The 17,712-nt window shown below is 38.9% G+C and overlaps 1 protein-coding gene across 1 annotated transcript; it reads right to left on the bottom strand.

Annotated features, from left to right (window-relative positions):
• Positions 1-1,942: 1,942 nt before the first annotated feature.
• LOC120473038 (tripartite motif-containing protein 16-like protein) lies at positions 1,943-10,825 on the bottom strand. Its single transcript, XM_089128232.1, has 6 exons — positions 9,795-10,825; positions 9,352-9,447; positions 9,035-9,271; positions 7,194-7,353; positions 6,758-6,805; positions 1,943-4,734 (listed from the first exon to the last, which is right to left on the bottom strand). The coding sequence occupies exons 1-6, from the start codon at positions 10,371-10,373 to the stop codon at positions 4,211-4,213; spliced, it is 1,644 nt and encodes a 547-aa protein (XP_088984358.1). The 5' UTR covers positions 10,374-10,825; the 3' UTR covers positions 1,943-4,210.
• Between the last annotated feature and the right edge of the window lie 6,887 nt (positions 10,826-17,712).

Raw genomic sequence — 17,712 nt, forward strand, 5'->3', positions numbered from 1 at the left:
ATAAAAATAAAACCATGTAACCACTTGCCTTTTTCCCTATCACTTTTTTAGTAGGCTAATCATCATAAATTATATCATTCGAAAGCTTAAAAACTTAAATTGGATATTCCATTAAGAGTACAAAAATCCTTTTAGCCTTTCATCCTTTTCATGTCTATGCTAAAAGGCGGGGCAGTTAAGGGGTTAATGTGTATAAAATAGCTACTTTTCACTCTAGCTTCATTTTATATTCGATAATAGTTTATCTAAAATATCTAATTGGTCTCAAAACAAGCATGAGGCTGTATTTTGTTAGCAAAAAAAAAAAAAAAACTCCATGTGAAATTGTCTAATGTGTGTGTGTGTTAAATTACTTATGACTCTTCCCACAAACCTTCCTACCACTTATGTTCATGATTTATTCATGATTTTCTAGTGAGAGGGGTAAAGTGTGATTGCTCTATAGAAAAGTGTTTCCCATAACTTTTGTCTTCTGTACTCTCCTGTACCCCATCAAAAACACTCATCGATCAAACTGCAATGTGCAATAGAAATTAGCATTATGATTGATAGGCTATTATTAAAGTGATACTGTGTACAACACATTAGAAGTGTACTGCACCTATATTAGGCCTATGCAATTTTCTTCCATTTCACAAAGAACTGGAACTAAACGAATCTATTTTAGTATAGGCCTAATCGTGTGTTTGTGTGTGCGCATTTAATGGGTTCAATGAAGGAAAACCAAAAATCTCTCCAAGTGCACACATATCCTTGGTTGGTAACACTCCGACTCTTTGTCATAAATGCACAAAAAGTGAGGAAGTAAGTAAGTATAAGGAACAAAGGCAGGAGAAAGAAGAGAATTCCTATTCAAAGCTTCCTTGTGACGAGTGTTTTTGGCCAAGCAAGTGTTTCTGGAAATACCAGCTCTGATCTTGCCAAACTGATACTCTCTTTCTAGTGGATCAACATAGACTGAACGATTGCCAAAATAGAATTCTTACCATTTCTTCTCATCAAAAATAGACAGAAGACAAACAGAGATTAATCTTAAACGGGCAGCGCACCCAAAAATGACAATTCGGTCATCATTTACATGTTTCAAACCTGTATGAGTTTCTTTCTTGTGCCGAACACAAAATATATTTTGCAGAATGTTGGTAGTGAAACAACTGGCATTGACTTCCATAGTATGAAAACAATATGCCTCTGCACTTATGATTTTAGAGCTGTCAGTCAAAACATGGGAAAACAATGTAACTAATTTGAAAAGGAACTATTTTGTTGTAAATTTTAAAAGTATTTTTTTAAGTAAATTTTACTTTAAAAAGTCATTAATGTTACTTGCGTTACTTGTTCTGTTAAACACATAACTTTACACGATTTCTGAAATTTTGAAATAATATTTTTTTCTTTTTTTAGCATTCATCAAAGAATCTTGAAAATATATCATGGTTTCCACAAAAATATTAACATTTGATAAAGAAAAAAAATGTTTCTTGAGCATCAAATCATCATATTAGAGTGATTTCTGTAGGATCATGTGACACTGAAGATTTGAGTAAGATTTGAGATTGATTTGATCACAGGAATAAATTACAGTTTAAAATACACTACAATAGAAAACAGTTATATTAAATTACAATAATTTTTCACAATACTACTGTTTTTACTGTATTTTTGATCATAAATGCAGCCTTGGTGCACCGAAGAGTGTAAATGTCCAATAAACAGCACTAATATTAGTTTGACCTCACGTGGATGACAACATTTTACAAAGTACGAAAACATCCTTTCACTAACCATTGCTGAAAAAAAGTTAAACTACATAACGAGTTTCAAGCCATACTTTTTAGACAATATGGATGTGCAATGAGAGCAGGAATGATATTAGTGCATCTAGGTGTGTCATTACAACAATTTCTTTTGAGCAAATTATAGCAGAATGCATTCCACGTGGTGAACTTCTTTTCATGTTTTATTTTTACATTGTTGCTTGATGGCGTATTTTTGCATTTAACATAGCATAACCCTTCCTCCTGTCAATCATTACACACAGTCCTGTCCTGGCCAAACCCTTTGTTTCCTTTCACTCGACACGCACACACTCATGACAGGCCACGTATTTTTACGATTCCCTGATTGAAATATCTAGAAAATATATAAACAGACAATGTACATCTATGTTTTGCCTGTGACAAACGTGAGAGGAAATATGGAAAAGAAAGTTGGCCATAATCCCATCACGCCTTTGCTGCCCTCGCGTGGCAACACTTGGTTTGTACAAGGTTTTTTTTCTCTCCCATGTTTATTATTATGTGATCAAATGTTTTAGTTCCAAAATAACAACATTCTCACATTAGTAGTCCGTGGACATAATATGCTGTCAAAAAGTATTATTACAGTGAACATTAAATCTTAAATTATCTAGCAAGAAATGCATTTTATTTTCAGTAACAAAAGTAAAGGATCTCCAGATTTTCTGTTACATTATACTATGATCTTTAAGTCAAACCAACAAAAACGCAGGTGATTTGGATTAAGGCCTTTTTTTGTTACTTCTATCAGACATATACACTGATTCTTTTTTTCCCCCTATGGTATATCCATTTGTTCTCACCCCTGAGGACATGAATTATTAATAAGGTTGCATTGTGACCATTTGACAGTTTACTTTTGTTTTTAATTTTGTTTAACCTTATAAATTACTATAATTTATTTTATTGCTAAAATATCACAATTTAATCAAATATCAAATTGCCGTATTTTCAAAGCAAGAAATAGCCTATTGCTGGGGAATATACTAAAGATGTTCTCGGAGAGGGAGTGATTTAAGGGGAAGGGGAGATTTTATTAGACGCCCAACATTTAACCCGAAAATAGTCATATAACCAAATAATAATAACTCCGAAGTCATTCAGTTAAGGTAAAAAAAAACAACAACAACTGTATAGTGCTGCTTTAACTAGTAAAAATGTAATTGTTGAGATCAATAATTGCCATTGTTACTAGTATTAATCTAATTCCTGATATCAATAACTATAATTTGAACTATAGTGCAAATTTAATTGTTGATATCAAGAATTCATATCATGGAAATTAATAAAAGTTAAAACGGCTGTGTTGCGCATCTTATTTACACGTTGTGTAGCTCAAATTAGTGAACAAATGAGTGTGTGACTGAATTAATTCTGCTTATTTGAGATGATTGTTATTTGAATCATTGGTTTGTTTGTATCATAGATGGATAAAGAAACAGATCTACCACCCATTGCCCAGACCTCCAGACCAGCAGGGGGCGATGACGAGCTGCAGAAACTGCACTAGTTTACTACAAATTAAGTGAGTTGTGTTACTAATAATAATTATATAGCAATGTTGAACACTTTCGTGTAATTGGTTTGTCAGTTCTGGTAGGCTATTAATTCTTAATTACAATTAATCAAAATTGTAAAACAGTATAGGCTTTTCAAATTCAGATATAATCAGGGACAGTGTAACAAAAAGTTTTCAGATACAGTTTTTTATTATTATTTTATAGTCATATACCCCCAAATATGATCACCCTCACGTGAGGGACCCCCATCCTGAACTTTATACACTGAAAGTTTAATATTATAAGTATAAAAATTACTTTCTATTAAGTTACATTTATTATATATTATCTACTCACTAATGTAATGTTAGATGTATTTTATTTTTAAAATGTTTTGTGTAATTTTTATTTATGTATGTTATTTAATGACACTTTTATGTTAGATGTATTTTATTTTTAAAATGTTTTATGTAATTTTTATTTATGCATGTTATTTAATGACACTTTTATTTATGTATTTTTTAAAATTTCTATATTTATTTATTTATTATTATTTTTTAACATTTTTTAAAGACTTACATCATTCTGTTCCTGAGATCAACAAACACAAGAGCTTGATGACTAACTACCAATCTCACTAACATCTCTGGTGTGTAAATGCTTTGAAAGGCTTGATAAAGGTGTGTAATGATTCTCAACAATTATTCAATCATTTTCAATTCACTTACTAGTCCAATAAGATAGTAGATGATGCAATTCCAACATTGTTGCATATTGTTTACTCACATCTTGAGGTTTACAAAAAGCATGTGAAAATGTAAGAGAAAATAAGAGACTGAAACATCTCACTGTTACTGATTTATCATGCAGCTCAAGTATTATGGGTAAAATCTCTCAGTCTATTCTGAAACATCAACACAGTTTCACTGATGATTTATAACCAACGTAAAACCCAGGATAGAGCGGCTGAGTGAATGTGGTCTGGACTGTGTGGATGAGGCTCATTGTGTCAGAGACGCTGTAGAAGGACAGAGTTCCTGAACTGTGATCCACATACACTCCTACTCTTCTGCTGATGGACTTTACAGGGAGAACAGACTCTATGTTATTGTGTCTGAATGTGTAACTGGAGGAAGAGCAGAACAAACTCCAGGACTGATCATTATATCCAAATCCACACTCATTACCCAATCCCTTCCTGCTGATGCTCTTATATGACACTGATATAAACACACCATCCCCACTCCACTCAATCTCCCAGTAACAGCGTCCACACACACTCTCTCTACATAACACCTGAGACCACTGATCAAATCTGTCTGGATGATCAGGATACGACTGAAGCTGTGGGAAAGTGTTAGTAATAACTCTGTTCCTCTCAGACAGATGGATGTATTTATTCACGGTGTTCAGATCCGGAGAGAGCTGATGGGAATCTGATGGAGAGAAACACATCAGAATCAGGAATTATGAATCTGTCTGATATTTTAATGTCTCTGAACTCTTCATGACTCAATGTTCAATGTATCATCAGTGTTTCATCACAGCTGATCAGATATTCTGTGCAAATCATCATTTAATTATTAAACTCTTTTATCATTGTATACGGGACATGTGAATGTCTTTAATTATTCCACAAGTGTTGACGCGTTCTTCTTGCCTTGAAACGTTACTCACACTCCAAATCCGTGTAGTTCGTTTATCACTGTTTATAATTCCAAATCAACAAAGTCACGTTTTTTACATACAGCATAATCCTCTTGTTTAGCGATGTCTTCTCAACACTGTAAAATCTAACATTGTTCTTACTAAGAATTTTTTGTTAACTTTACTTAAAGTGCAATAATTTGTTGAACTTACTTAAAATTTCTTAGTAATCTGTACTGTTTGCATGTGTGCTTTCATTACTCAGAAAAACCTTGTAAACATTACTTGACTGGTTTGAGTACCATTTTTTTGTAATTTGTATTCGCTCATTTTCCAGTCATCTTGAGTGTAAGGGCCAATCCCAATTCTACCCCTTACCCCTTCACTTTCCCCTAGCCCTACCCCTTCGCCTTCCCCTTGACCCTTGAAACAGAGTGGCAAAGCGTAGGGGTGAAAATATTCCCCTAAGAAATGGGACACCACTACGCCTAGCTCCGTTAAACGTCATTATATTATAGCGCCTACGTCACAGGAGATGCGCTGATGTTTATCACAACTTCCAAGATGCCGTCGACAGCTGCAGTTATCTCAGTCGCGTGGGTTACAGCTATTTTCTTGCATTTATCTTGTGAAGTTCGCAGGAAACAACGGAGACGACGAAAATATGTTGCGGGACTATCGTTAGCAAACTACAGTAATTTTAGCGATTTTTTTTTTTTTTACAAACGTTTCTGTGAAGAAACTGACCGTAAATATGAACACAATATTGAATGTAACATAAAGCAAATCATTATTTGTCGTTACAATACTTATTAAAGCCACAAATACTTAAATTTATGGGTCTCCTTTGTCGCTTGGGCAGCCAGCCTGGGTTAGCAGTGACACTTCTCATACCCCTTCGTTTGAAGTGTGCTCCCGAAAAATCTTCGTTTGAAGGGCTATCTGGCCCTTCCCCCTAGCCCTCCCCCTCCAACCAAAAGAGAATTGGGACAACCCTACCCCTTCACGTGGACGCGCAAAATGGAGGGGAAGGGGAAAGTGAAGGGGTAAGGGGTAGAATTGGGATTGGCCCTTATTGTCAATACACCTAAATATTTTTGGGAGAACATCAAAATTCTTTAGTTGACTTGTTGATTTCCCTTTCTCACCATTATTGTGATTGATGTTCCCTTTGGTTGGGCACTTGGAACTTAATTTATATTATTGTTCTCTTCCAATTGTTTGCAGTGATGCAACTTGAAATCATAATTATTTGATTTCAAAGGAAGTGAAGTAATTTATATATATATATATATATATATATATATATAGAGAGAGAGTTCAGATGCCTCTAGGTGCCTTTGGAATTTTGTTCTAGAATGCCCATTTTTATCAAGCTTGTGTATTTAAGTTCAGTAATTTCACTTAAATGTCAATTAATAGGTAATCTTCATTGCCATTTAAGTGAAATTACTGAACTGAAACTATAGCCAACTTAATAGGCTACTAAATTATGCTACAATAAACGTTCAAAAGCTTTGTGTTCTTCCAACGAGCCTCTGCACTTATTGCATGAGCTCCTAACTTTTCTTCCATGTGCTACAAAATGAACGTTACTGCACATGCGCAGAGAGAACAAATATAAAGTAAAGAAGTATATTCAACAGGAAAATACTAATTAACGTGAATAATGATTGTATCAAATTTACACAACAAAATATGAAAATATACATTTTGAAATGTGAAATATCACAATCATGATTAATTTCTCCTTCTACAGGAAGAACATGAACACATTCAGTGAGTTTTTCTGCTTGTTTCTTAGTGACTTACATTGTAGGAAGTCGTTCCTGGTCTTGGGATTCATGTTGGTGAATGTGACTGTGGAAATAAACAGAAGAGAAATGACGGATCAAATACGTCCATTTCTAATCTGATATTAGATGATGGAGAACTCATTTCTGAGAACAGATTAATCTCCAGATTCCTCATTTATAAAACACTCGTATCAGATTCAATCCTAAATTTCAATTCTACATTAAATATGTATATATTACTTCTAAACTATCAAGGGATGTTTGTGGCTGTTCTGTAGAGTTGATGCACTTGAATTAAAGATGAACTGTGATTTATAAAGTGGGATTCATTTAAGAAAATTATTTGTGCGTATGGATGTTTTATAAATCATAGGAAGATTTCAGAAACTGTTGCATGTTCAGATTTGGGATCATTCTCCACACGTCTTTATAAAGGAGGAGCAGGACTTCACCTCCGTCTGAGATCTTCTTGATCTCCTCTTTGCAGAAATCCTCCAGTTTGTCTCTCAGCTGACGGACAGATTCTCTCACGCCATCAAAAGAGGAGAGAGAACCGAAGGAAACGTCGAGTTCGTCTGTAGATTCAGGAGGAGCTGAGAGAGACTGGAAACTCTACAGAAAACAGAAATCAAAACTCATCATCTCCACACTTCAGCCAATCACCTTCACTATATCAGATCTGTCGGCTCTTGTAGACTTGACTTCTCTTCAGTGACTCGCTTCAGTCCAGCAGTGGCGCAAAAAGTGGGTATGCGCTATATGCGGCGCATAGGGGCGCAGCACAATGGGGGGCGCCAAAGCGATGGTAAAAAAAAAAATTAAAAAAAAAATATATATAGGCTATATTGTATTCTATATGTAGCTGCTGTTGTGCGTTTCTAAATCATTTCTGCATTCCTTCAATGTTATATCAAATTTTAGAGGACTAACAGCCAGGCTAGAGTAGGCGCCCTCATGGAGAAGGGGGGCGGGTAATACCGCGAGCGGGCGGGGGCGCCGTGAGCGCTGAACGAGCAGGTACGAGTAGTGAGTTGTCGTGGAAAAAGATGGATAAAACAAAATGCTGTGGGGCTAAAAATAGAAAAAGAAAGAGAGAAAAGGAGATGGCATGTCAATTGATGCGACAGCAGCTAAATAACTGGATGCATTGCTGAAAGCCAACAGGTAGGATTTAAAATGTGACATCCAGGCATGTAGGCTATCTATATCTCGGCGGCCATCGGAACTGAGATTCCCGCTGGGCCGACGTGCTTTTTCAGCCGATACATCTCATCTTTTTTTATTTATTTGTCTTAACGGCCCACAAAACTCATACATCGGCGGCCCATTTGTTTGTTTGTTGTTTTTTTTTGTTCTTTGCTTAATTGGCGGCGCTGTGCTGGTGTAATGCATTGGTCAAAAAAAGTCAGCTTTAGTTTTTTTTTCTGACACACTGGCCCGGCCCATGAAACATGTCATTATGCGCTTATATCTTTCAAGTATAGAAATTAGTGCAAAACTAATTATGAAAGTTTCCTTTATTTTTCAGTGCATTTGTTTTACAATAGCCTTTATGGCTATTACTATGGGATTAATATTATAACTATTATTAGTTGTGTAATGTAGACAGACACTAACTAAAAGAGGTTCAAATTTTTCTTTGTTTAATTTGCACCCTGAATATGGGTTGGAGCTTTTAATTTTGAACTCTCAAAGTGCACCAGACTGCTGAATTTAACATTACAGAACACAAAATTTTCTTACGGGGGAGCATGCCCCCGAACCCCCCTAGAGAAATAAAGGGTCGACCTACCACAGTTTTACTTAAAATCCTGTGAGAAACACTTGTATTGCTGTTCCAATGGAGCCTATAGTTTTCTTAGAGGGGTTCATCAAGGTGGAGTAGCTATAGTTTATTTGTATTAATAAATGACAATTTTGCAAAATTGTTGCTGCATACCCCTCTGAAACTGGGTAGTTGCGCCCCTGCAGTCCAGCACTTTCACACAATCAGAAACTTTCTTGTCTTATTCATTATAACGTTAATCTTACAAACTCCAGTATTTGTCACTTACACTCACTTAAATATCACTTTTAAAAAGAGCACCGTACTTATAACAGAAATAATATAAATATATAAGTGCAAATGTTTTCAGAAACTTGATTGCATATGAAATATAAATGCAAATATCTGAACTTTAGAGTGTTTTTTGTCGCTCTGTTTAAGTTGGTCTCATTCTGCTCTCCTGAAATGTTTCTCTGTGAGTCTCTTGCTCAAGTCCACTATGATCCAGTTCTCCTAGATCTCTGTTACCTGCAGGAACTGAATTTGATCTTGTGTGTGTGAAAGCTGCTCCAGCTCAGCGTCTCTCTTCTTCAGATCATTGATCTCCTGCTCCAGTCGCTCCAGTCGTTCTTCAGCTCGACTCACTGCAGTCTTTTCCTGATCTCTGATCCGCTGTGTCGCCTCAGAGCGTCTTCTCTCAATGGAGCGGATGATCTCAGTGAAGATCTTCTTCTCACTGTCCTCCACTGCTGTGTTTGCAGAGCGCTGTTACACACACACACACACATTGAGTTCAGTGAGTCCAAACTGAGACGTGTCACACTTCTCTTCTTCTCCAGACTCACCTTATGAGACTCCACATCCTCTCTCAGCTGATGAAGATGTTTCTGTCTCTGCTGGATTCTCTGACGGATCTTCATCTGCGTCTCCTTCAGCTGTTTCTGGAGGACACACCAATAATGACATCAAACTACTACCACAAAAGAAAGTTAAAGTCACATAAATCCAGAATTGATGGAGTGGTTAAAGATCTGAAGTACACTACAGGTGCGCATTCAATACCATTAAGCGCACTACTTTTTTAAACCAATGGAGTTGATTAAATTACTTTTAACTTTGTCTCCTTTTTAGAGCTTGAAACTTTTGTACTTTCAATGTTTAGGCTTAAATAGATGAGACATTCTTCAAAATATCTTCTTCAAAGCGGTTTTGGACAACATAAGTAAATGAGTGAGTAAATAAAGACAGCACTTTCATTTCTGCGTGATCAATCTCTCTCAGCTCATACCTGTTTCTCTGTCCTCTGTGCTGCAGTTGATTCAGTGTTGTGGTTTTTATGTTCATACTCCTTACACCGCACACAGAGTAATTCTTGATCAGTGACACAGAATATTTCTAGCTCTTTATCATGTTTGCGGCAGATCATGTCCTGCAGTCGTCCAGTGGCATCAATCACTTTGTGTGGTTTACGAGAGTGATATTCCTCATGACGGTCTAAATGAGTTTGACAGTAAGACTCCTGACACACCAGACAGGACTTGACGGCTTTGTGTTTTCTTCCAGTACAGACGTCACACTCCACATCTCCAGCTCCAGCGTAACAGTCCACAGGAAGTTTAGTCTTCTTCAGTTTCTCCACCACTTCAGCTAGCATGGTGTTTTTAGCTAAAGCAGGTCTTGGACTGAAGGTCTGTCTGCACTGAGGGCAACTGTAGACTCTCTTCTCATCCTCCTGATCCCAGCAGCCAGAAATACAGATCTTACAGTAACTGTGTCCGCAGAGGATAGTCACTGGATCCTTCAGGAGATCCAGACACACTGGACACACAAACTCATTCTGATCCACTGAAATTCTGGCTTCAGCCATTTTACTGCGTGGATACAGAGAGACACAAACACACAACAGCTCAACAACACTTCAGTTTCTGTTTCTCTGAACTGAGGAGTTGAAGTAGTTTCCTGATTCTGTGTGTGAGTGACGTTTGTAAAACAGGCGTGTCTGTAATGCAGCTTACTTCCTCATTCATGCTCAACTTCATTTAGAGTCATAAAAAATTGTACTTATGAATTTCGAGCTCATAAATAACAGAGCAAAGTCATATTTATTAATGAGAAACTAAATTCTAGATGATACACGAGTTGGTAGGTTATCTATGCTAGCATAGAGATCAGTGAGCGCTCTGTAGAGAATGGTGTAAATCACTCAACTTACATGATTTGTTTCCATTTATAAATATGTTGTGATACCATTTATAAATAAGTCATATAATCTCTAAAGGTATGCAGGTTAGGTTGATTGGATATGCCAAATTATCATTTGAGTGTTGGGTTGTGTCAGGAAGGGCATCCAGAATAGCAGGAATGATGTTAGGAAGAGAGTAGATAGTCATTTGGGTTATAATGTATATCTTTTTTTTCTATACAACATACGACCATATTATGTTTCCAACTTATGTTTCCTCAAGTTTTTTTGATTAAGTAAATAAAAGACAATATATTTTTGGAGCGCCGGCTGGTCTTCATGCACGCCACTCACATCTGACAGAAGGAAGAATCAAGATGATTGATCTCTCGAGGACCACACAAGGATTTTTTTGGACCTGATACCAACCTCAGCAGTCCAAGGCATACCTGCCCAGTGTATGTCCTTTAGGGACCTGTTGAATCTGTTGAGTTTGTCAGCCCACGGATGCAGAGCCCACATTCGCCACAGACCCCTTGCTAGAGCGCACTCCCGCTATGGAGTCAGTCACCATGTCTGTCGCAAGGTCCCAATCCATGCCTGAGCCAGGATCAGATCACAGGCTCATTTATTTATGGTCATAAAGCTAGTTCCTATCCATGTCCCCACCCCTGAACTTTCTCCTCCTCTGCCTGTCCCGTTTGGCTGCTGGTTGCATCCAGACACCTTCCTCCCTTGATGATCCCACCCTGCATGCTAGTTCCTTCATGTCAGCCGGTACCATCCTGTTTTCTGATCTCGTCCCCTCTGCTTGTGCCAGCTAGTGGTGATGTATGTCTCGAGACCGGTCTTGGTCTCGAGACCACTTCTACGTCTCGGTCTTGTCACGGCCTTGACAGTCTTTGGTCTTGTTTTGGTCTCAGACCTCTCGGTCTTGTCTTGGTCTCGCTTTCTCAGACCGACAAAGTGGTCGGGGGATTTAGCAATACAAAACTACAATATCCACGGCGATATACGCAACGGATCAAGTGAAGACAGTGCAGTGTGCGCGAGCCACACGAGAAAACACCGTATCCGTGCCATACGGTGATCGCAACGAGCACTTTGATCACTTGATTTAAAAAACACATATTATGAACAGTTTTTGATGTATTATTATTAGGGCTGTCAGTTAAATGCATTACTAATGGCGTTAACACAAACCCCCATCAAATTTTTTATAGTGCGATTAACGGTCTTTTTGGCCTGGCAGACTTTGTAGGTTTTTTTTCATATGCTTTTGCAACAGGACACGGTATACGTGTAGTCAGGGAGCCAAAGTCTCAAAAATGGGTTGAACCTGACATGGTCTGCCATACTTTTTATTTGTGTTTTTTCTGTTAACTTTGACCCTAAGAACAAATAATTGGAGGGTCTGCTCTGCCGGAAATATCGCGGAAAAAAATTGTGGCCATTTTAGTGTACGCACCCTTTATTTTCTATCAGAAAAATGTGAAAAATTATTATTTTTCATCAAATCCTTAGTGGGTTGGGTAGGTTCTCAATAAATGCATTCCAGATACACAGAACACATGTGCGGACAACATACACTGAAAAAATAATTCTTAAAACACATTTCTACATGATTTTCCATCAATTTAATGCAAAAAACAGGCGTTTTTTCACTTTTTTTCCACTATTTTCAGCTTTACTTCATTGGCAATCAACTATTCCATTAAGTTATGACATCAGGCAATATGCCATTCTTTTCACCAAACACTATACTCAATCCACAGAAAAAATGATAAAAATCCAAACAAAATCAATGGATCTGTGATGATTTCACTACTAGTTGGCGATCAACAGGCTCAGAATTTCAATAGAATTTTAGACTACTCTCAAAAATCTTAAAAACATGCTGTATATTTAGCATCATGGCTCACTTACAAACACACAAACACACACACACACGCGCGTGATCTTAGTAATTTTTATGAGTTTGGAACAACCAACCAACGGTTACCAAAAGTTACCAACAGACTTAGACCGGTAGGTCTGCCCCAGAGTTTTGGGAAAAGAATGGTAATATGGATATTGTAATGGTAATTAACTGAAATGACCACGCAGTCTTCAAACAATAATATTTCTGATGATTCCTCATCCCAAATGTATCCCTGCAGCAGCAGCATTCATTCTCTACTAGTTTACTTAGCTAGCTTTAGCCGTTTTAGCTAATTTCGGTGGTTTCTTTACACGGCATTACTCCTCACAGGTATGGGGTAGAGAGTAGAGACTTACTTTTTTTAAATGATCAGAATATTATGCTCTAAGAGAGGTATGTGTCCTATATGTTCAATAAGCTTCGACCAGAAGTTGAAAAATTGCCAAAATTTCAACTGGCCTTGTTAGGTAAAGAAATAGATATGAGAATAAATGCTGCTACAGGGATACGTTTGGAGCGAGGAATCATTGGAAATAAACTTGTATGAAGCCTGGTGTGGTCCTTGAAGTGTTTTTCATGTCAGACAGATAGTAGGCTAGTAAGGATAACTAAAGGCTACACCAAACCTTAACTGCCATTAGCAATTAGCTACATGGCTAGTTGTTACATTCAGGTTTAGAAAGTTTAGCTAGTTAGCTTGTGACATGAATGGCCACACAGACAAAAAAAATATAGCTATATTGGATATCAGACTGTACACAATACTGAACAATTTCAAATGTTCTGTAAAATGTAAACATACTATATATTATGCATAGTTTGTTTTTGTATATAGTACTGTACAGTATATAGAGTGAGTGATTTGTCAAAAGCTGGTTACCTAGTAGTGTCAAACATCTACATTTCTTTCACCTGAATGCACAATATTTTCCATTGGCAGATTTGGTTCTGATCTTATTGGGTTTGCTGTGGAGGAAAAGGTAATGAGAAGAGAAGGCATCAGACAATTGGAAAGGACTGTAAAGAGGAGTGGAGGATTGAACAGAAGGGAAGAGTAGAATGAGGAGAGTAGAGTGAAGAGGACAGGGGTGGACTGAACAAGAGAGAAGAATAGTAGATGAAAAAAGAGGATATGTAGTTATTAAGGTGTGGTGTTCTGGGTGGTTTCTGGGGTGTTTCTATGTAGTTTGTATGGTGTTCTGGGTGGTTTCTATGGTGTTTCTATGTAGTTGTTAAGGTGTTCTGGGTGGTTTCTAGGCTGTTTCTATGTAGTTGTTAATGTGTTCTGGGTGGTTTCTAGAGTGTGTTCTGGGTGGTTTCTAGGCTGTTTCTATGTAGTTGTTAATGTGTTCTGGGTGGTTTCTAGAGTGTGTTCTGGGTGGTTTCACGGCTGTTTCTTTGTAGTTGTTAATGTGTTCTGGGTGGTTTCTAGAGTGTGTTCTGGGTGGTTTCTAGGCTGTTTCTATGTAGTTTTTAATGTGTTCTGGGTGGTTTCTAGGCTGTTTCTATGTAGTTTTTAATGTGTTCTGGGTGGTTTCTAGGCTGTTTTTATGTAGTTGTTAAGGTGTTCTATGTGGTTTCTAGGGTGATTCTTTGTTGTTGTTAAGGTGTTCTGGGTGGTTTTCTATCTGGGATGGTAAATGCTTGGAATGAACTGCCATTCAGTGTTCGTCCATCCTTTGTGTACTCTGGGAAGTCAAGGTTATCAAACTGTGTGAATCGCCCAACCTTCAGGTTCGTTGGTATGAAGGCACCATCCCTAGTTGTCTGCTCTTGAACTGCCATTGCCATTGTTTTAAAATATATATATATATGTACTTCTGTGTAGCTGATGCTGTTCCTAAATCTATTTAGGAGTGACACAGTTGACTTGCTTCTGGTTTCTTTAACGGCTGTCCCAACGTGTTTCAGGGATCTTGGCAACTGCTTGGCAGACATCCTGGGCAAGGTTGAGAACTTGTTCTTGCTGCTTAGGACTAACTTTCACCCGGCCGTCTTCACCTAACTCTGGAGATGCATCTGTTATCATCCATTCCAGGTGGTTATACAGGTTAGAGCTCAATTTTTGGGATGCCTGCAGGTATGATATCTTGCTGCAGTGTCGGGTCTTCAGTCATACTACCAGCGATCTGGTGACTCCCTCTGGCTTAAGCTGTTCTGGCTTGTCTTGCTTCCTTCAGGGCCTGCTTATGTTGGTCCTGGAGTTCCTAACGTATTCTAGTTGCTGTGTTGTAGGAAGAGACTATGGTGTCAACTCACTTTCTTCTTCATATTCTGCAAGAAGTATGCAGAGTATTAGGGTGGTGATGGCGCAGTGGATAAGACACATGCCTTTGGTGTGAGAGACCCGGGTTTGAATCCACTGCGAGATACCAATGTGTACCTGAACAAGACACTTAACCCCTCGTTGCTCCAGAGGCGTGTGACTTCTGACATATATAGCAATTGTAAGTCGCTTTTGAAAAAAAGCGTCAGATAACTGTAAATGAATACTCTGCCTCTTCCGTTTTCTCCTTAAGTTCCTTCAACTTTGAGAGCATGCAGCCAACATTCATTTATGCTGAGCAAATAGAACATACTTTCTGTGGCACAACCATTATTTTAAAAATACCACCTACTTCATAGTGCCTTCTAAGGTGGGCAATAAAGGACTGATATGTATGAGGTAACATTGTGAACTCCATGGCTTTCCAAGTATTTATGGAATTCATCCCTCAAAGCTGTAACGAAGAATATGGCATTCAGGTCTGGATGCTGGTGCCATAGGGTGGCCCGTCTCTGAGAGAGCAGATCCTGGGTCAGGGAGGGGCTGTCGCGAGGAGCACCAGTTCCGGGAACCAGATCCGGTTGGGCAAATACAGTGCAACTAACAAGACCTGCTCCTCGTCCTTCCTGACCTTGCACAATGTCTGTGCAAGAAGGCTCACTGGGGGAAACGGATACTTGCGTAGGTCCGGGGACCAGCTGTGTGCCAGAGCATCCGTGGCGAGAGTGCCCTCGGTCAGAGAATAGAACAACTGATAGTGAGACTTGTCCGGGGCGGCAAACAGATAAACCTGTGGAGTCCACACTGAGGCCTGGATGGTGGCTGCTGCTGGGGCTTCACAGGAGCAGAGGATGCCCCAGGAGGTCGACCTCAGTGACGAGCGGATGGAGGGTCTGCGACCAGTGAACGGGTGGGGCAAAGCTCTCAACCGCGTCGCCGAATAACCCAACCTGGGACCGAGGGGCATCCAGGAACCGATTCTTAATGGTGTCTCTCATATCGGCCAGGTTGAGCCAAAGGTGGTGCTCCTGGACCACCAAGGTGGACATCGCCTGACCAATGGAACGTTCGGTTTCCTTCGAAGGGGGCAACACACCCGAATCCTCATCTCCAGAGGACTGAAGCTCCCCCTACGATGCTGTGATAGACATCTGATCATCAAGCGGAGCCCCAAAGGACATGGCTGGTAGTTGCAGCGCTTGTAAGGTGTGAGGGACCCAAGGAGATTGCCTCAGTGGGGAAGTCTTCACATCAATCCTCAGATCACCCTGCTCATGCACAGAAGTAGGTTTATTTTGAGGTCCAAAATAAAAGCTAGATCAGGGCATAGGCGAGGGGACTGCACCTCCCTTGAGGTAAGCAAGTCTCAATCTCAGCACAGTCATAGTCATATTCCCGCAATGAAAACATGAACTATTCACAAAAGTTGCCTCAGCGTGCTGAATGCCCAACACGAAAAGGAACTATTGTGACCATCTGCTGGCGCCAGAGAATGACCGCATCCATAAACGCACGAGCGGAAAGACATCCTGAAAAGAACGCAGGGTCACGCTTGTGTTGCTCTTTTAGTGAAAACAAAAAAATAGAAATTCTTTCAGTGCCAAAGTACCCAAGGATAGCCGCGGTATAATCGGGGTACACTCTCAAAGAGGAACGCCCACCAAGACCGACACACACACAAGCAATGCTGTGAAAACAGCAGTTGTGAGCTGTAAAATCCTTGAGGCCACCACTGATCGCACAGTCACACCAGCACTGGATACAGAGTTGGGCTGGGAATCACTGGCTACTTCCCGATACGATACAATACGCGATACATTGTTCACGATACCGATAATATCACGATATGGCGATACTGCGATAATCGATATATTATCAGTAATAACTCACAATATATCATGTTTTAAGAAATAAAAAGATTTTTTTAATTAGTAAAATGAATTTCCATTTATTTATTTTTTGGATAAAACACAATAACAAATACAACTTGTGTCTTATCAGTTGCAACAAAACAGTCAGACACTATTTTAGTGTAAAATTGCTGCAATCAGTAGTCTTTGACAACTGGTGACACCATTTGGGTGCAAAATAGTTGTAAGGCTGAGGACAGATTCAGTGCAACTGTAAACAATACTGATTGTCCTTCATAAATATGAACAGTGACACTATTAAGTGCAAGAAACATAAACCTTTGGGCTACTGCTTTCAAATAAAAAATAAAATAAATAAAAATATCAGGGATAAAGTGCATCTAAACTGTACCCAACTTAAAGTGCATCCAAAAATAGACATTTTTCAGAACAAACCCTTTACACATGTAAACATCGATCCCATTTGTGATTGACTTTGCCCTCGCAGAAGAAGGTGGTAACTTTGCCTGGAAAAAGGTGTTTACGCCGGGGGGTGTCGACTTTGACCCAGCACCATGCGCGGCTTTCTCACAGAGCTCTGGGTGATGCCGCGACAGGTGGCTGTGCATGTTTGTCGTGTTTCCCGTGTAGCGGACTTTTGCAAAGCAGTTCTTACATATTGCGTAGTCCTTTTTTATCTTTGCCCCGTCCGCACTGCTATAAAATCCAAAGTGAGTCCACACTTTGGATTTAAATGTTGCTGGAGCGTCTTTTAATTTCTGCTCTCGCTTCGGCTGACCTCGCTTGACTCCGCCATTTTCAAGTGTAGCCTGCGCTTTTTTTTACGCTCAAAACAGCCAAACTCGCAACGCGCGCCCCCTATCTACTTCTGGAGATGGGTCTCATCAAGGCAAAATGTAATGGATACTAATAGAGCATTTTACAACGGCTTTTAAGATCGATCCTTGGCAAGAGCACATCGAGAAT

The sequence above is a fragment of the Pimephales promelas genome, chromosome 3 (assembly GCF_988280905.1).
Source record: "Pimephales promelas chromosome 3, fPimPro1.hap1.1, whole genome shotgun sequence".
Lineage (NCBI taxonomy): Eukaryota > Metazoa > Chordata > Actinopteri > Cypriniformes > Leuciscidae > Pimephales > Pimephales promelas.

Bases quoted from the DNA above. Each gene is read 5' to 3' on its own strand.
- LOC120473038 (XM_089128232.1), bottom strand. From the start codon at position 10,373: ATGGCTGAAGCCAGAATTTCAGTGGATCAGAATGAGTTTGTGTGTCCA. The intron at 9,448-9,794 runs GTATGAGCTGAG...TGTGTCCTCCAG, and splicing joins CACAGAGGACAGAGAAACAG to AAACAGCTGAAGGAGACGCA. The intron at 7,354-9,034 runs GTAACAGAGATC...TGTTTTCTGTAG, and splicing joins ATCAAATTCAGTTCCTGCAG to AGTTTCCAGTCTCTCTCAGC.